Raw genomic sequence first — 20,111 nt, forward strand, 5'->3', positions numbered from 1 at the left:
ACTGGACTCCTGGCTTGACCCTATCTACTGTCACTGAACCTGCCCTGCTCTGCTTTCACTGTTTGGGTACTGTGGGACTGCACCCTTGTGTGAGGCCACTGCCCTGCCTGTCTTGCTGTCCCCCAGCTCATCTCCATTTGCAGAGCACCTCACTCTTGCTCTTCTCTGACAGTCTCAAATCCAATTGTCAATTGCAAAAAAAAAAAACAAAACAAAAAAACCCCCAAACCTTTTCAGACTGCACGACTGCACTTGATGGAAGGTTGGCTCTCCTTTCTACCAACGTTACTAATAATTCAGCCCAAGAATTTTTAGAGGAATACAGTGTGTTCATGTATTTGAGCATAAAGCTCAGTATGAAGCTGAGACCAGCCCGTCAGTAACTACCACAGCCTTCCTGAAGCTTTGAAATTCATGGTTATTTGTCATCTCTCTCTGTGACACTCCATTTTTCATCAGCTTTTACACTGGAGATACAAAGCAAAAAGTGTTTGAAGCTTAGAAGAAGCACTGTCTGTCCTGGGTTCGAACATTTTTTGTGGCAGATTCAGGGTAGGTCTTATCACCGTTTCTAAACATGTGTTTTTAATTCCTTTCCTATGCAAGACAAAAGACCTGCACTAGCAATTCTTAGCAGCAAGCTGCAGCCCAAATAAGAACCGCGCTCCGCAAACAATCAGTGCATTTTCAGAAGGCACCTTCCTGGAAGGCAGCAACTGAGTTAGACTACAGACTGCCACCATATGATTGGTTTGTTTCTAGAAAAAAAAATTTCATATTAAAACCATTTCAACAACAATTCTATTACCACCACCAAAATTTCAATACTCATTTTTGCATTGAAAAGTGGTATATCAGTTTTTTACACTTCTGAATTACTTTTCATTGGGGGAACCCAGAGCTGCTTACATGTACAAGTCAAGTTTCACTGAACTCTTGTGAGCTAGTTACCCATTCTGCATAGTGCTAAACGGAGGCTGTGATAGGTTTAAGTGACTTGCCAAAGCACAGACTACTGGCTAATAACAAAGGACTTGACATATGTGGGACTCATGCTAATGTCAAAAGTGGTAAAGTTATTCCCACAGATTTTTGTTGTTTCTTTTGGACAACTAAAAGCAGGAATTAACAATTATGCATCACCAATTCTGTCAGTATTCTTCACAATTGAAATGATAGTACTTTTTGGTTTAAATGGTTGCTGATATTTTGGATCTCCTTTTTTTATGCCGTCTCCCTTCGAAGCTGAAAAATATAATACACTGAGATCAAAAAGAGTTCTTTCTCTTCCCAGTAAGGACTCAGTGGGAATGTGTCATGGGACAGGAAGATGACCTCCTTGGTGCCCTGACAGTCTTAGTTGCCGTGATTTTGTAAGAGTGAAGTTCAACAGAGTAGCAAAGCATTTTGTTGTTGCTGTGGAAGTTTTTTTTTTTTTTTTTCTTTTTTCTCCCCACATCTCCTTACTGCTTTAAGAAGCCTGACATGTTCATCCCTGTCATCTGCTCCTGCTGGCAGGTATTTCAACTGCTAAGTTTCATATGAGGGCTCATCAAGACAATGTCACCAACATGCTACACAACATACAAGAATGAATTTGTGCAAGGTCTGTACTCACGCAGAAGTTGTCTGCATATCATGCCAGCTTTTGCTAAAGTTCTGCTTCAGTTCATTCATCAGACTTATGCCAAGCTTTTGTTTAATTTCCACCAGGTGCTTTTCTTTGGCTGCTAATACTTGCCGCAAAGTTGAAATTTCATCCTCTAGCTGAGTAAAAGAAAGGAGGAGGAGGAGAAAGGTGTTAGCTTGTTCCATAGAAAGAGAAACTATTTTAAGAGATGGAATGAGTGTTACATGAACTTGCATTTTTCATACATGACTAGAGAGACAGAAAGAGATTCAAGTGCTTGTGGAGATCACAAAGATGCATCCAGAACACAGCCGATATTACCATTCTACTATAAATAATGTCTCTCTGCCATTTATGTGCATACACATGATATGATCTACCTCAGGACTTTAGGGATTCTCAAACATCAGTTTTTCATTCACAGATAAAATGGGAATGGGCAGAACAAGAGAAGACTAGATAATCCAAACAGAAACCTCTCCTTGAATGCACAAATTTTTAAGTTCATATTTGCAGCTTTTTAGTCTTCTGCTCTCATGAAAAAAAAAAAGAAAAAAAAATCTTTAGGAGCAGATTTAAAAAACATCTGATAATATTTGAGTAAAGAATATAAAAAAGTTAAAGTCCTTATCACATGAGTTTTACTCCTACACTGTAGGCCCTATGTATTCTGAAATACTAAAACAAAAATACATAGGAAATGAACTTTTAACATGAGTGAACAGATCCTACCTGAAGTATGGAAACATCCAGCAGACACAGCAGATTAGCCTTTTCAGAGCTGCTGCTCATTAACCAAACTGTGCAAATTCAAGTCAGCCCAAACACAGGGATGTCGTTCTCCCTGCAGTGGGCATTATTTTAAACACATTTAAACCAAAACATTGTTTCAGCAAGGCAATGAGCAGAACACTGGACTAAGGAAAGGGACCACTGAAATGTTTGCCATTGACTCTGAAGTCTTACCCCTTGGGTAGCATTCCTGTGAGCATGGGTTTGAATTCTTCAGCAGGAAAGCCTCCTGAGCTGGTTACACAAACAGCACTCAGAGCTACTGAAGCTAACAAGGGTAAGCGACATGGGAGCAGCTGCCTTTCACTTCACTTAGAAGTTCCCTTACCAACTGTGTTCCTTCCTCCATATGTTAATAGGATAACATATGTTAATGTATCTGATTATCATATGTTAAGTTCCCTGGAACGACAGTCTTACTGTGATTTAACTCCATAGGTGGCTGACAATGAGGCAAGCACCAGCTGAATCAGTTGCTGACCTCCAGAGTTACATTTAGGATGTCAGCATTATTTTTATCTTGCACACTCATGCATTCTGCTTCCCTGTAAAACTGGCTGCAAGTTCATTGTTCTTTGGAAAGTCTCACTGTTTAATCCTCCACCTATCAGTTTCTCCTTTGTCACAGGGACCTGCTATCTAAATTATTCAAGCAGGTCAGGAATTAAGCAGTAAGACTATGAACACAAAGCAAAATCATGACCTCAGTGAAGCAGATACCAGTATTCACTCATTTCTGTGATGCCAGCACTTCATCAGTAGAATACACAACGATCCAAAACTGCTTTATTCTCTCCCCTTATCCTTTATGCTCCATTATATTCCTAACATGAAAATGCAACACTGTCAAGAGGCAGCATGAGGGTCTATTCTGAGGGGATAATTGCGTAAATGCTTACAGAAAGAAGAAGTCACAAATTTCAGCACTCCTTAGATGACAAAGTTTAGAACTCCCTTTAACTGTTTCCTACCCACAGCAAACCCTTTAGTGCACAAATTTGCCTCAGTAACACTATTAAAGAATTTAACCTAAACCCATACCAGTATGCTTACAGGTACTTAAGCATTAATGCTTTCCATATGGGCTAGCACTAGGCTAATCATTATGTACCTGAATATGTGAAGATTCCAAGGCTTCTATTACAATTACTTTCCATTTGTTCAGTTGAATAGACATCTAAAGCTGTAAAGCCCTAAGCCTGTGCTCAGTGGCTTAACTATGAACAACATTTTTGAACATATTAAAGATAGTAAGTTGTTTTTCTTCAGAGATCAGAGCCTGGTTCTGAACCAACAACATCCTCCTCAAATTCTGACTTTCTAAAATAATGGTACGTACAAAGTCTCCCTAAAGTGCTCAGATAAAGCGGAGGGTGATTGTTGTGGGGGACTCCCTGCTACAGGGGACGGAGGCATCTATCTGCCGACCTGACCTCTTGTCTAGAGAGGTTTGTGGCCTGCCGGGGGCTCGTGTGAGAGATGTCATGCAAAGACTGCCAAGGCTCGTCCACGCTTCGGACTATTACCCACTGCTGCTCTTCCATGTGGGCGCCAATGACACCAAGGGCAAACTGCAGACCATCAAGCAGGATTTCAGAGCTCTGGGGATGGTGGTCAAGGGTCTGGGAGCCCAGGTCATCTTCTCCTCAATCCTGCCAGTGAGGGGGATGGATGAGAGGAGGAGGAGACGGACTTTCCAGGTTAACGACTGGCTGCGCCGCTGGTGTTGGCAACAGGGTTTTGGTTTCTACGACCATGGGACCCTGTTTGAAGATCGACAACTGATGGCGAGAGATGGGATCCACCTCACGAGGCGGGGCACGCGGGTCTTTGCCAACAGGTTGGCCAACCTGGTAAGGAGGGCTTTAAACTAGGAAAGATGGGGGAAGGGGAGAGTTATAGTGACAGGGTAGTTGGCAAAAGACAGCTCAAGTCAGGATGCCTCCAGCAGGTGAATGCAGCCAGGGAAGTGCGCATGGGATGTGGCTATGGAGGACCCTCTTGTACCCCTCCTGGGAAACCTGCATGCTCGATCACCTCCCTGAAATGCCTGTACACCAATGCACGCAGCCTGGGGAACAAACAGGAAGAACTAGAGATGTGTGTGCGGTCGCAGGGCCATGATCTCATTGCCATTACAGAGACATGGTGGGATAGCTCGCATGACTGGAGTGCTGTCATGGATGGCTACGTGCTTTTTAGGAAAGACAGACCAGGAAAGCGAGGTGGTGGAGTTGCTCTTTATGTGAGAGAGCAACTGGAATGTATTGAGCTGTGCCTAGGGGTGGATGAAGAGCGAGTCGAGAGCTTATGGGTAAGGATCAAAGGGCAGGCTAGCATGGGTGACACTGTTGTGGGTGTTTACTACAGGCCACCTGATCAGGATGAGGAAGTCGATGAGGCCTTCTACAGACAGCTGGAAGTAGCCTCACAATCCCAGGCCCTGGTTCTCATGGGGGACTTCAACCACCCCGATATCTGCTGGAAAGACAACACAGCTAGGCACAAACAGTCCTGGAGGTTCCTGCAGAGCATTGGTGACAACTTCTTGACACAGGTGGTGGAGGAGCCAACAAGGAGAGGTGTGCTGCTGGACCTCGTACTAACAAACAAAGAAGGACTGGTGGAAGACGTGAAGGTTGGGGGCAGCCTTGGCTGCAGTGACCATGAGATGGTGGAGTTCAGGATCCTGCGAGGAGGCAGCAGGGCACCAAGTAGGATCGCAACCCTGGACTTCAGGAGAGCAAACTTTGGCCTCTTCAGGGACCTACTTGGAGGAATCCCATGGGTTAGGGCCCTAGAAGGAAGGGGCCTTCAAGAGAGCTGGTTAATATTCAAACATCACTTCCTCCAGGCTCAAGAGCGGTGCATCCCTATGAGTAGGAAGTCAAGCAAAGGAGGTAGGAGACCTGCATGGATGAGCAAGGAGCTCCTGGCAAAACTCAAGCAGAAGAAGGAAGTCTACAGAAAGTGGAAAGGGGGACAGGCCACTTGGGAGGAATATAGGAACGTTGTCAGAGTATGCAGGGATGCGACGAGGAAGGCTAAGGCCCGTTTGGAATTAAATCTGGCGAGAGATGTCAAGGACAACAAGAAGGGCTTCTTCAAATACATCAGCAGCAAGAGGAAGACTAGGGAAAATGTGGGCCCTTTGCTGAATGGGGTGGGTGCCCTGGTGACGAAGGATGCAGAGAAGGCAGAGTTACTGAATGCTGCCTTTGCTTCAGTCTTTACTGCTCAGGCCAGCCCTCAGGAACCCCAGACCCTGGAGGCAAGAGAGAAAGTCTGGAGAGAGGAAGACTTTCCCTTGGTGGAGGAGGAGTGGGTTAGAGATCATTTAAGCAAACTTGACACACACAAGTCCATGGGCCCCGATGGGATGCACCCACGAGTGCTGAGGGAGCTGGCGGACGTTATTGCTAAGCCACTCTCCATCATCTTTGAAAGGTCATGGAGAACAGGAGAGGTGCCCGAGGACTGGAAGAAAGCCAATGTCACCCCAGTCTTCAAAAAGGGCAGGAAGGAGGACCCAGGGAACTACAGGCCAGTCAGCCTCACCTCCATCCCTGGAAAGGTGATGGACCAGCTCATCCTGGAAGCCATCTCCACGCATGTGGAGGAAAAGAAGGTGATCAGGAGTAGTCAGCATGGCTTCACCAAGGGGAAAACATGCTTAACCAATCTGATAGCCTTCTATGATGGAATGGCTGGCTGGGTAGATGAGGGGAGAGCAGTGGATGTTGTCTACCTAGACTTCAGCAAGGCTTTTGACACTGTCTCCCATAGCATCCTCGTAGACAAGCTCAGGAAGTGTGGGTTAGATGAGTGGACAGTGAGGTGGATTGAGAACTGGCTGAATGGCAGAGCTCAGAGAGTTGTGATCAGTGGCACAGAGTCTAGTTGGAGGCCTGTAGCTAGCGGTGACCCCCAGGGGTCAGTACTGGGTCCAGTCTTGTTCAACTTCTTCATCAATGACCTGGCTGAAGGGACAGAGTGCACACTCAGCAAGTTTGCTGATGATACAAAACTGGGAGGAGTGGCTGATGCACCAGAGGGCTGTGCTGCCATTCAGAGAGACTTGGACAGGCTGGAGAGGTGGGCAGAGAGGAACCTCATGAAGTTCAACAAAGGCAAGTGCAGGGTCCTGCACCTGGGGAGGAATAACCCCATGCAGCAGTAGAGGTTGGGGGTTGACCTGCTGGAAAGCAGCTCTGCAGAGAAGGACCTGGGAGTGCTGGTGGACACCAAGTTAAGCATGAGGCAGCAATGTGCCCTTGTGGCCAAGAAGGCCAATGGTATCCTGGGGTGCATCAGGAAGAGTGTTGCCAGCAGGTGGAGGGAGGTGATTCTCCCCCTCTACTCAGCCCTGGGGAGGCCACATCTGGAGTACTGCATCCAGTTCTGGGCTCCCCAGTACAAGAGGGATGTGGCACTACTGGAGCAAGTCCAGCGAAGGGCTACAAAGATGATTAGGGGACTGGAGCATCTCTCTTATGAGGAAAGGCTGAGAGAGCTGGGCCTGTTTAGCTTGGAGAAGAGAAGGCTGAGAGGAGATCTTATCAATGTGTACAAGTATCTGAAGGGAGGGTGTCGAGAGGATGGGGCCAGACTCTTTTCAGTGGTGCCGAGCGACAGGACGCGAGGCAATGGGCACAAACTGAAACACAGACACTTCCATCTTAACATGAGGAAAAACTTTTTCACTGTGAGGGTGACAGAGCACTGGAACAGGTTGCCCCGAGAGGTGGTGGAGTCTCCTTCTCTGGAGATATTCAAAACCTGCCTGGATGCAATCCTGTGCAATGTGCTCTAGGTGACCCTGCTTGAGCAGGGGGGTTGGACTAGATGATCTCCAGAGGTCCCTTCCAACCTCAGTGATTCTGTGATTCTGTGATTCTGTGATATAAGTGACTGAAGACTGAATGTAGGCAGAATAGATTAGGGACTTACAGTGGGATCTCCAAAATCACTTAAGCAGGTTACAATCCTAGCTTCCATGGAAGTCAGCCATCACCCGCTTAGGTATTTTTGAAAAGTCCATCATTATAAATGCAGACTCCATTATGAAAGTAGTGCTTATGTCAACAGAAATACAAGCTTTTAGTCCTCATGTTTCCCTCCTTTGTAAGTGCAACAAATGCATATAGGGACAAAGTTCCTCCATTTTGCAGGCTTTAGAATCACAGTTAATAGCTGTTTTTTCTTTCCTCTGTTACTGCGTGAGACACCCATAAGGTAGGAAGAAGAGCCGACCACCTAAGAAATTGATTCCCAAGAGCAGCTGGCTAACTTAACATGTAAATCACACAAGGTGAGTTCCCAAGAGAGGTGCAAATACAGACAGATCTCTGAAATCTGGGACAAATAATATGGAAGGAAGACAATAGAGTCCCAGTTAGTCCAGCATACAAAAAAAAAAAAAAGTGTTTTCCCTTGGTTTGCTTTTGTTTGATTATTTTAGGGCAAATTATGTGTTTTAAGGGGTTGAATATCTTTTAAGTTGGTGGCATGCCTTAAACAAACAAACAAACAAACAATAATCCTCCAATATGTAATCTTTCCCATCTTTTCCAGAAGACACTCATAAAACAACTCATGAAAACAAACCAGAGAGAATATCTATGCAGTGAAATGGAGCATGGAGCATTTTGAATAAACCAGTATTTACAAAAAATACATAAATTAGTATTATCTATATTCTGAAACATATATGGCATTATTTAAAATGTGAAAGAGGAAAGACTCTGCTATTGGTTGGAATAATATTCACTGAAAAAGGGCTGAATAGTAAGTGAAATGGTGAGTTGAGTATTTATTATGTTACTTTCAAGAAGCATGGCAGTAGGTAATTAAAACATTAGGGAGTCCCAACTGAAAACAGAAGACAGCATAGCTGAACATGTATTTCTAAATTTGTTTAAGCATCCTTCTTTCCTGCACTACATCATCCAGTGTATAGTGTCTTGGCCTAGCTATTTGTGCAGCCCACCTGGTCAGGGAGAACTGAACCAAGTAAAAACCAGCACAGAAAAAAATAGAGTTATTTTTCAGCCAGCTCAGTTCCCAGATCCAGTGCTGAGCGCTACACAAAAGCCTGTGCCTGCGGAGCACAGGGAGCAGGAACAAGGGCTAGAGGTGGAGCGGGAAGGAAGGCAGTGACCAATTAAACCAGCACAAGCAGCATGGTGGTTGAACATGTAAAATCACAGGCGCATATCACTACTGAAATGAAGGCAGACATGACTCTTTCTGAGCATGAACTATCTGAGGGACAGGCTTCCCCAGGTACTGTTTAAAGAAATAAAAAGCGAGTTAATCAAGCAACGCTGGCAGCATGACGTGTTCGCACAAACTTTAGAATGAGCTGGCAGCTACAGTAAACCCAGCCTTGCCGGGGAAACGAAGGCCACGGCTCCCTGACAGGAGGCCCTGGGAGCTGTGCTGGCCTGAGGAGCTCGCTCTGGCCTCTGTGAGTTGGTACATCTGCCTTTGGCTGTGCCACGACGCTTCACCCCCTGCAGTTGTGTTCACAGCATAGCCCGTCCTAGTCATGCTGCCAAAAATACTTGGGAGGCATGGAGGCGAAAATATGCAGGAAGGGGTAGAAAGTCTGAAAGAGCACTGCCACAAAACCTCTCTTATCACGGAGCTAAGGCCTGCAAATACCTGGCGTTCTCAGAGCTGGATCAAACCCCTTCATCATCATGTTTACTACTGTGGCAGCCAGACTGCAGGCAGTGTGGATCTGCCTGTCTGTGGTAGGACTGAACCTTTGCTTTGCTGCATAGATATAGCCTGTAAGAAAAGCTGGAAAAAGCATAACAGAAAGAGACAAAAAAATGTAATAAGGAAGGACCAGCTACATCACTGGTAGGGTGTTTATAACAAAAGAAGAGCAACTATAAGGGAATACACAATAACTGAAAGAAGTTCACTCTGTGAGCAAGAAAATCATCTTTTCCTTTACATCTTTGGCTTTCAAATAAACAAGACTGAATCTTCTCTATGTTGTTCTTTGATGTAATCCTTTTTATGTCAGAAGACATATAGAAACTTACAGTAGGCATACAGAAAAATTACCTCTCAATGAAGCCATTTAGAGCGCAGCTAACAGAGGCAGTGAACAGACGCAGCAGTTTGCACAGCAGTGCTTGGGCTCTGACTAGAACTTGAGGATCTTGTTGGAAGTTGTGGGCTTTCTGAGGACCCCCAAGGAACTAGAAGGTGATTGCTGTGAACAGGAAAGGGGAAGCTAGGCAAGGACAACTGCAGGAGGCCTTGACTTCTCCTGGGAAAAGCTCTAGCTAGCAGTGGCTGCTGCTAACGAGCTCTCTTGGTTGCCCCTGACCAGAGGGAGTTGGGACCTTTGATCCCAGTGGCCCTTGATTAGGGTGGGTCAAGCACCCTCTTAGCCAGTGCTAGGGAGAGGCCTATATAAGAGCCAGGCCTAGGACACAGCACCCAGAGTGCAGCAGTTTGTGTGAAGGTACCTTTGTTTCTGTTCCCTGTGGTGTACATTTCCTCAGGTATGGTTGTGACACGCTGCAGAGCACATTCCCCAGTGGCTGTTGGAGTTGCTGTGTCAGAGGCTTGGACCCAGACCGACCCTCTGACAGTAGATGCAGCCCTACAGGTCTCAGGCTGCAGGGAGTGCTTGGGGCCTCTCCGGGAGGCCTGGGCTGGCAGCCAGCTCTCCTGCAGGAGGTGTGCTGCTGTTGGCGAGCTGTGTCGTCAGGTAAGGGAGTTACGGGAGGAGGTCAGTAGGCTGCGCAGCATCCGAGAAGCAGAGCAATAGATAGACAGGGTATTCTTGGAGACTGTGCAGCTCCGGGAGTCCCAACCCCCTGCAGCAGTGGAGTTGCCAGAGGGCTCTGTGCCGTGTGAAACGGTACATCATAACATCATAGAAGAAGGCTGGAAACTGGTCACTGCTCGTGGGAGGAGAAAGGCTCCTACTCCTCCTGAAGACCTGAAGCTGAAGAACAGGTTTAGTGCCCTCCAGGATGAGGAGGAGATGGGCATGGCTGCCAGGGAAGTACCTGGGACAACAGACCCTGTGCCCTGCCGGAACGCCCGGAAAAAGCGGCGGGTGATTGTTGTGGGGGACTCCCTGCTGCAGGGGACGGAGGCATCTATCTGCCGACCTGACCTCTTGTCTAGAGAGGTTTGTGGCCTGCCGGGGGCTCGTGTGAGAGATGTCATGCAAAGACTGCCAAGGCTCGTCCACGCTTCGGACTATTACCCACTGCTGCTCTTCCATGTGGGCGCCAATGACACCAAGGGCAAACTGCAGACCATCAAGCAGGATTTCAGAGCTCTGGGGATGGTGGTCAAGGGTCTGGGAGCCCAGGTCATCTCCTCCTCAATCCTGCCAGTGAGGGGGATGGATGAGAGGAGGAGGAGACGGACTTTCCAGGTTAACGACTGGCTGCGCCGCTGGTGTTGGCAACAGGGTTTTGGTTTCTACGACCATGGGACCCTGTTTGAAGATCGACAACTGATGGCGAGAGATGGGATCCACCTCACGAGGCGGGGCACGCGGGTCTTTGCCAACAGGTTGGCCAACCTGGTAAGGAGGGCTTTAAACTAGGAAAGATGGGGGAAGGGGAGAGTTATAGTGACAGGGTAGTTGGCAAAAGACAGCTCAAGTCAGGATGCCTCCAGCAGGTGAATGCAGCCAGGGAAGTGCGCATGGGATGTGGCTATGGAGGACCCTCTTGTACCCCTCCTGGGAAACCTGCATGCTCGATCACCTCCCTGAAATGCCTGTACACCAATGCACACAGCATGGGGAACAAACAGGAAGAACTAGAGATGTGTGTGCGATCGCAGGGCCATGATCTCATTGCCATTACAGAGACATGGTGGGATAGCTCGCATGACCGGAGTGCTGTCATGGATGGCTATGTGCTTTTTAGGAAAGACAGACCAGGAAAGCGAGGTGGTGGAGTTGCTCTTCATGTGAGAGAGCAACTGGAATGTATTGAGCTGTGCCTAGGGGTGGATGAAGAGCGAGTCGAGAGCTTATGGGTAAGGATTAAAGGGCAGGCTAGCATGGGTGACACTGTTGTGGGTGTTTACTACAGGCCACCTGATCAGGATGAGGAAGTCGATGAGGCCTTCTACAGACAGCTGGAAGTAGCCTCACAATCCCAGGCCCTGGTTCTCATGGGGGACTTCAACCACCCCGATATCTGCTGGAAAGACAACACAGCTAGGCACAAACAGTCCTGGAGGTTCCTGCAGAGCATTGGTGACAACTTCTTGACACAGGTGGTGGAGGAGCCAACAAGGAGAGGTGTGCTGCTGGACCTCGTACTAACAAACAAAGAAGGACTGGTGGAAGACGTGAAGGTTGGGGGCAGCCTTGGCTGCAGTGACCATGAGATGGTGGAGTTCAGGATCCTGCGAGGAGGCAGCAGGGCACCAAGTAGGATCGCAACCCTGGACTTCAGGAGAGCAAACTTTGGCCTCTTCAGGGACCTACTTGGAGGAATCCCATGGGTTAGGGCCCTAGAAGGAAGGGGCCTTCAAGAGAGCTGGTTAATATTCAAACATCACTTCCTCCAGGCTCAAGAGCGGTGCATCCCTATGAGTAGGAAGTCAAGCAAAGGAGGTAGGAGACCTGCATGGATGAGCAAGGAGCTCCTGGCAAAACTCAAGCAGAAGAAGGAAGTCTACAGAAAGTGGAAAGGGGGACAGGCCACTTGGGAGGAATATAGGAACGTTGTCAGAGTATGCAGGGATGCGACGAGGAAGGCTAAGGCCCGTTTGGAATTAAATCTGGCGAGAGATGTCAAGGACAACAAGAAGGGCTTCTTCAAATACGTCAGCAGCAAGAGGAAGACTAGGGAAAATGTGGGCCCTTTGCTGAATGGGGTGGGTGCCCTGGTGACGAAGGATGCAGAGAAGGCAGAGTTACTGAATGCTGCCTTTGCTTCAGTCTTTACTGCTCAGGCCAGCCCTCAGGAACCCCAGACCCTGGAGGCAAGAGAGAAAGTCTGGAGAGAGGAAGACTTTCCCTTGGTGGAGGAGGAGTGGGTTAGAGATCATTTAAGCAAACTTGACACACACAAGTCCATGGGCCCCGATGGGATGCACCCACGAGTGCTGAGGGAGCTGGCGGACGTTATTGCTAAGCCACTCTCCATCATCTTTGAAAGGTCATGGAGAACAGGAGAGGTGCCCGAGGACTGGAAGAAAGCCAGTGTCACCCCAGTCTTCAAAAAGGGCAAGAAGGAGGACCCAGGGAACTACAGGCCAGTCAGCCTCACCTCCATCCCTGGAAAGGTGATGGACCAGCTCATCCTGGAGGCCATCTCCAAGCATGTGGAGGACAAGGAAGTGATCAGGAGTAGTCAGCATGGATTCACCAAGGGGAAAACATGCCTAACCAATCTGATAGCCTTCTATGATGGAATGACTGGCTGGGTAGATGAGGGGAGAGCAGTGGATGTTGTCTACCTTGACTTCAGCAGGGCTTTTGACACTGTCTCCCATAACATCCTCATAGACAAGCTCAGGAAGTGTGGGCTAGATAAGTGGACAGTGAGGTGGATTGAGAACTGGCTGAATGGCAGAGCTCAGAGAGTTGTGATCAGTGGCGCAGAGTCTAGTTGGAGGCCTGTAGCTAGCAGTGTCCCCCCAGGGTCAGTACTGGGTGCAGTCTTGTTCAACTTCTTCATCAGTGAGCTGGATGAAGGGACAGAGTGCACCCTCAGCAAGTTTGCCAAAGATACAAAACTGGGAGGAGTGGCTGATGCACCAGAGGGCTGTGCTGCCATTCAGAGAGACCTGGACAGGCTGGAGAGGTGGGCAGAGAGGAACCTCATGAAGTTCAACAAAGGCAAGTGCAGGGTCCTGCACCTGGGGAGGAATGACCCCAGGCACCAGGACAGGTTGGGGGCTGACCTGCTGGAAAGCAGCTCTGCTGAGAAGGACCTGGGAGCGCTGGTGGACACCAAGTTAAGCATGAGGCAGCAATGTGCCCTTGTGGCCAAGAAGGCCAATGGTATCCTGGGGTGCATCAGGAAGAGTGTTGCCAGCAGGTCGAGGGAGGTGATTCTCCCCCTCTACTCAGCCCTGGGGAGGCCACATCTGGAGTACTGCGTCCAGTTCTGGGCTCCCCAGTACAAGAGGGATGTGGCACTACTGGAGCAAGTCCAGCGAAGGGCTACAAAGATGATTAGGGGACTGGAACATCTCTCTTATGAGGAAAGGCTGAGAGAGCTGGGCCTGTTTAGCCTAGAGAAGAGAAGGCTGAGAGGAGATCTTTTTAATGTGTACAAGTATCTGAAGGGAAGGTGTCAAGAGGATGGGACCAGACTCTTTTCAGTGGTGCCGAGCGACAGGATGTGAGGCAACGGGCACAAACTGAAACACAGACGCTTCCATCTTAACATGAGGAAAAACTTTTTCACTGTGAGGGTGACAGAGCACTGGAACAGGTTGTCCCGAGAGGTGGTGGAGTCTCCTTCTCTGGAGATATTCAAAACGCGCCTGGATGCAATCCTGTGCAACGTGCTCTAGGTGACCCTGCTTGAGCAGGGGGGTTGGACTAGATGATCTCCAGAGGTCCCTTCCAACCTCAGTGATTCTGTGATTCTGTAATCCACTGGAGCCCAAAATTTTGACTATTCATTTTATTTAATAAGCTGATTATTGTTACTGAATAGTTACTCCTTAAAAATTGCTTAGTCGTGTAATATGTATACTCAAACACTTAAATATTTGTAAGGAAATGGGAGCACCTTACTACGGTGCCTTACTAGTTTTTCAAATAAAGTAGTTGTTAACTGTTAACAGAATTGCCCAGTGCAAAAAATAACAGGCACTTCACCTCTCCACCAGATCATGTAGCTCAAAGTTTACATCTCCAGGCTCAGTGGCTGTTGATATGTAAGTTTACTTGGGTGAATAGCTCCCAGTGACATCAAGGACACTCATAAATAAAATTACCCATAAATTTGCAGAAACAGGTACTCATACCTTTCCTCACACTGAAAATAAATATGCAGTAACACACACAACAGAAATTAGAGCCCCTGGACCAACTGGAAAGCCTGTAGGTCAAATCAGATAGCTACTTTGGTGAAGGTATGGGAGGGGGAAGACAACAGGGAGTAAATGACTACTTTGATGGGTAGAATGGAAAGACAACAGATGGCAGCAATGGGGATAGCCAGACAACCTCAGCCCTGGTCATGACTCATGAGACTGGACCACACCACCCCCACTGAGGGCAAAAAAAAAAAAAAAAGCAAAGAAAATCTGCTTCTGACCTTGTATAAAGCTTTTGGGCTACAATTTTCTGCCATTATTCTGAAGCATGAGATTGCTCTCTGATAATTCAGATGATTGTTAGAAGTTCCTGTAACAGTTATTTATTTTACTTGCACTGTAGGAACTCCAAGGCTCCATTATAGTCAGAGCCCTGCTGTGTTAGTCAGACCACAAATACAAGATCAGAGTTAGTGCATTCACTGAAAGACTTGCAGTACAAAGAGAGTAACTAGCAGGGGAGTGGGAAAAGAGGATACAACAAACATACTGAAAAACAATAGTGTAAATTTCCCTCTTAATGCCGGGGAGGGAAGGGAAGAAGACAGAGAATACAGCAGATACAGATGGAGCTCATTTTCTCCATTTAAACACATGCACACCAGGGGTTCTCAATAGTTCCTGATTCTATCAAATATTAACTGATCTCAGCATTAAGGAAGATTTGGAACTTCCTGAGCAGTAAGAAAAGGGTGACTGTTCCTACAGGCTAACATAGGCAGTATTATCCCACACATACGGATACTGAAGAAAACAAAGCTACCACTGGTAGAGCAGAGTGGGGCTTTAAAGTAAAGACGAGCAGCTTTTTGAAAGGAAACATTATTCAGTTTCCACTGAATTTACTTTCTGAAGGAGTTGAGGTCTTGCACATCTTTTTGTAAGTCTTTTCTAAGAATCAGAAGTCTCATTTAAGTTTAGACTTAGCTTGCTCATTATTCAAGTTTTCCAAACCTTTCTTAGAATAATTATCAGTTTTGTTTTGCTTTTAAGGGTAAGTCGTACACCAATAAATTACTGTGAGCAATTCAGGAGATAATTTATAGGTCAGTCAAGATCATAATATTTGAAAGGCAATCTCTCACTTCTATGTTGGTACATAAATTAAAGCATTTCTACCATGAGCCACTGAGAATACTCAAGTCCCACAGGAATCAGCAAGCAGAAAGGATGCCCAGAAACTCATGGATGAGCTCCCTTGAGAAAGGCTTATCATTCTCAGATGGTTGCAGGAAGTTCTTTTATATTCCTTCCTTACATCCCTCTCTTAAGTCCCTTTCACCAGAAAAGTGCACAGAAAGCAACAATGAATCAGGGATGAAAAGCCAGTAATAAACATGTTAATTCCTATCTTATTGCTATGTGATGAACTGAATATGTAAAGTAAGCTTCCTTCTTACTGACTAATGAAGTAACAAGATCATCAAAGAAGGAACAAATGATGTAACAACTCAGAAAAATCAGGCTTGATATAACATTAGAACGAAAAAAATCCTTTGGTTTTTGTCTCACTAGGAAATTGTAAGTCAGCATTTAAGTTGAATGACTTGAAAGTTATTATGAATATGACTTCTAAGAGTATTTAATATTATGACCTAGCACTAAATATTTTGTTATATGAAGGAGAGGGATTAATCTCTGCAAAAGAACTGTCCTCTGCATGAGTTTATTCTGTTTCATAGCAGCAGATGCTTCACAGAGCACTGAGGAAGAATGGACTTAAGAGGGAATGCTTTTTTCCTAGTCAGTTTACCTTTTGAGGGTATATGCTCATGGTTCCAAATTTTTAACTTCCTACCATTCAACTTGGCTGACAGTCTATTTTTGCTATATTAAGTTTCCAATCTATTGTCTTAACCATTCTTTATTTCAATTAAGACAAAAAAAAAAATCCTCCTCCCTCATACAACTGTGACTTCTGTTATTTCTCTCACATTTAAAATAAGTAAATTTTCATTTTCTTCCCATTCACTCATTTTCCACTTAGAAACTTTATTGCTGTTTCTGCAATCTTTAACAGAAGTAATTAAAACTGAATCCACTCTTCCATTGTAGGCCCAACCGAAACAAGCTCCTTAACCTTTATAATACGAAGACCACATAGTTCAGGCTTCTGTCCTTGCACCTTGTTGATATTAAGTATTATTTTTTAAACCTCTTCATGGCATTCTGAGAAGTTATGGTGTGATGACATGCTGTGAAGTTCTTTACTTAAGCAAAAAAAAAAAAAAAAAAAAGGGCAAACCAAAAATGTAACCCCCTCTAAACATGTCAGTGCCAAAAGGAAGCGAAACTATGGCAAAATTATTGTGTTCATCATCATCACTTTCTGTAATCATCATCAACAGCTTTTCCTTTGAGCATCATACAAAGAACCTTTTCCATCAGGAGTCACACCATAGTAGCATAATTCCATAGATCTAATAGGAAGAACAGATTTCATTCTTCATAAATTAAAGTTTATAAATAAAGACAAATGGCAATTGTTGACTAAATTGGCATATTTAACTTTATCTCTATGATCAGCAGGTAAAAGATGATTAACCTTCCAAAAATACCTAAGGAAATGAATCATTTTACACAATTCTAGCCTAGAATAATTTTATTAAAAGGAAGAGCATGCCTTTATGACGTGAACTTCATTATATAATTAGTATCTTCCTGTTTCAGGAAGTAGAAGAATTAACACCTACAAAGATTCAAATTCATTACCTTGGCTAGCTCAGTCTTTAACTCTTCTTTCTCTTCTTCAGAAATCATACTGGTGAAATCAACATCAGTGACCATGTCTTCATCTGCTTCATGCAAAGACTGTGTTTCCAACAGGCCTTAAAGTAAAGAGTTAAATGGTCAAGACAACTATTATCAATCATTTCAGCCACGATATTGACATCCTTTAAAAATCAAAGGTTGATTTAATGTTCATTCACTAAAAAACCCACAGTCTTTTCCTGCTAAAGGTCATTTGGATTATGCCTCTCTGGTTCTGAAAAGCTACTGGCAATGTCAGATGAGAAATGCTGTACAAAACGATCTAATATGCAAAAGCAGCAATCACACCAAGAAAGCAATCACCTCAGATCCTACTAGTCCATGACTGGGCACTTCCTTGATTTTAACAGAAGAGGGAAGACAAGATGAAAACTGCTTTTCTTCAAAATAAGAAAGCTGATTAAGGTGGATCACTGATGGAACAGTGACAATAATATACTGAACAATATAAAAAGTATATTTCTGAGCCAAATTTTCTTTAAAAGCACTTCTGATCGCAGCAATTTGAGAACCTTACAGATGCACACAGTTTGCAGAAGCAAATGCCAGACCTACTCTTTGTACGTGTCCGAATGTTTAGAGAGAAGCATACCTTGATTCCTCATCTAAAACTGTGAAGAGTGATCTATTCTGCTGGACCTTCTGTTACTTTCTTCTTCTGACTGTCAAAGGTCAATATCAGAATGTATGATAACTAAGCTAAGTACATACATATATGCTCGTAAGACCTGGATCTGGTTGGTATAATATATTCAGAGGAAACAAAATATATCCTATCTCCCTATCATTCAGTTCAGAAAAGAATGACTGCCATGGCTTCAGTCATTAAGAACATCTTATTCTTCATTGTCTGTAAACAAAACAAACAGTGCAAAACATTAAATAACAGAAGACACACTCTCTCCTTCAGAACTTGTTTTTAGAAGTTCTCGATCTGTTTGTGGCATGAAAGAAAATTCTCCTCCAGGATACATCTCCAATAGGACTTTTCACTGTATTTCACCTCTCTAGCTGAAAAATCAGCCACCGCAGCTGACTCCTGACATCTGTGTGCTATTTAATACAGAAGAGACCAACTTCTTTCTGAGATTCACACATGGCCATATACTCTATTACACAGAGATAAGATGTGTGCCATTTGTTAAATTTCAGCAGTATGGAGTTGAAGTTACAAGCAGCAAGAGTTTGGAGTTTTAAACATTTCAAAATAGGTGCTTCATATTTTCATGCATGTCCCATGGAGAAGAAAGCAGAACTCCCTCCAGCTTTCTGTCATTTCTTCCATCTAGAGTCCCTAGCGTACCTGGATTTCCTGCTATTTAGCAGAGTAGAACTGATTTGATTCTCATCATCAGCTTCACTGCAGAGCACTGTGTGGTGGACTCAGCCTTGTTAATTATATCCCCTGCAAGTGGGGAGAGAAAAAGCAGTAACACAGGTGCTGAACCCCTGTCTGGCACCACATGCAAGGAAAGAGCACCGTAAGCACAAAAGTCTTTTTTAAAAAAGTGAAAGCGTATAAAAGAAGCTGATACCTTAGCTACTAACCAACAGACAGCTTGCCAGGAAAACCCAGATTTCCAAAGTCACAACAAAAGAAAAAACACATTTTATATATGCTATTCAGCAGGAATATTCCCTAATTACTTTTATTAGCCCTCCTCCACCCTAAACACAATTGTTGTTTTGTATTTGTTTGAGGTTTAACAGTGTTGCTATGAGAAACAAGCTAAACTTACCCCCTATCGTCTTGGAAGCAGGTTCTTTTTTCATGGATGGAGAAGGAGCAGTACAGGACAGTTCTGGGAAACACTGGGAAGAATCTAGGGGGAACAGGGTTAAGGCTGAAACACCTTAAGGAAAATCTAGTAGCAGAATTTATAAAAGACGTGAGCTGAGGAGATCTTAGGGCAGTTGACACTTAAACAGAAGGCAGAGCTGAACTCAAGGGATAACATTAGTTTGAGATTGGCTAGGTAGAGAATTGCTGGACAATGGATAGACAGATATGGAAGCTAACAGGGGCCGAAACCACCAAAGACAACTGAGTGACACTAAACTAGACCAATGGTCAAGTTCAAAAAATCAAGACAGAACCGTAATTAAATCCATTCTGAAAAAACATGTGCATGACAGTCTTCTGCATGATCCTCTGTGGTCCCATCCAGTGCCAGTCCCAATTCTTATCTCTTGCTTCTCATCCAACTCCCGAGACACCTTAAATTCTTGTCTGATCCCTCAATCTGTAATCATCACTGTCCTTCCACAAAGGCTTCACTCCAGTCATCTCAACAGTTCCAGTTTCAGCATCTCTCCACCATCTCTCTGTGTCTCAGTCTTCTTTCAGCCAGTATCAATTTTTAAACTTCCTCACATGAGCACTGTCACTACCAACCTATTCTTAGAATCTTTTCTCCGTTTCTGTCTTTCCTTCATGATCTCTGTTTTTCCCAGCCACACCTAGCACCTTTCAGTCCTGGATGTCACCTTTCACCCTGGTCTTTCACTGTCACCATACTCCCTATTGAGGACAACTCCACTGACATCTTCTCACCACTTACCACTGGCCACTTCAGTCCTGGGCAAAGTCTATTGGCACAGGTAGGATGTTTCAGTTCTGGTGCTAGTTTTGCTGAACTTCTCAGTCTCTTTTATCACTCGAGCAACAGAAATATATTTCTTCACTCTAATCTGAAGAGATCTCCTTGCCAGTGTCTGGGCTACCCCTACAGACTCTGTCAAATTTGCCTCTCTCAGTCTTCAGACTTAGGAAAAAAGAAAAAGCAAATCAAACACATTAGGGAGAATACAGGCTTCCTGAAGCAGCAGAGATCTCAACTCTTTCCATTGATTGAGG

The 20,111-nt window shown here is 45.0% G+C and overlaps 1 protein-coding gene across 4 annotated transcripts in view; it reads right to left on the reverse strand.

Annotated features, from left to right (window-relative positions):
- Window positions 1-20,111, reverse strand: part of TPD52L1 (TPD52 like 1) — a 67,848-nt gene that overhangs the window by 28,388 nt on the left and 19,349 nt on the right. For 2 of the 4 annotated variants that reach the window (XM_067293774.1, XM_067293775.1), the window contains exons 2-3: window positions 17,195-17,310; window positions 1,619-1,767 (exon numbers count right to left, since the gene is read on the reverse strand). In XM_067293774.1, the coding sequence (XP_067149875.1) occupies window positions 1,619-1,767; window positions 17,195-17,310 (265 nt within the window). Of the gene's footprint in view, window positions 1-1,618; window positions 1,768-17,194; window positions 17,311-18,557; window positions 18,636-18,993; window positions 19,030-20,111 lie in introns of those variants that run through there. The other 2 variants (XM_013959137.2, XM_067293776.1) reach the window with 2 other exon arrangements.

This window comes from Apteryx mantelli, chromosome 3 (assembly GCF_036417845.1).
Source record: "Apteryx mantelli isolate bAptMan1 chromosome 3, bAptMan1.hap1, whole genome shotgun sequence".
Classification (NCBI taxonomy): domain Eukaryota; kingdom Metazoa; phylum Chordata; class Aves; order Apterygiformes; family Apterygidae; genus Apteryx; species Apteryx mantelli.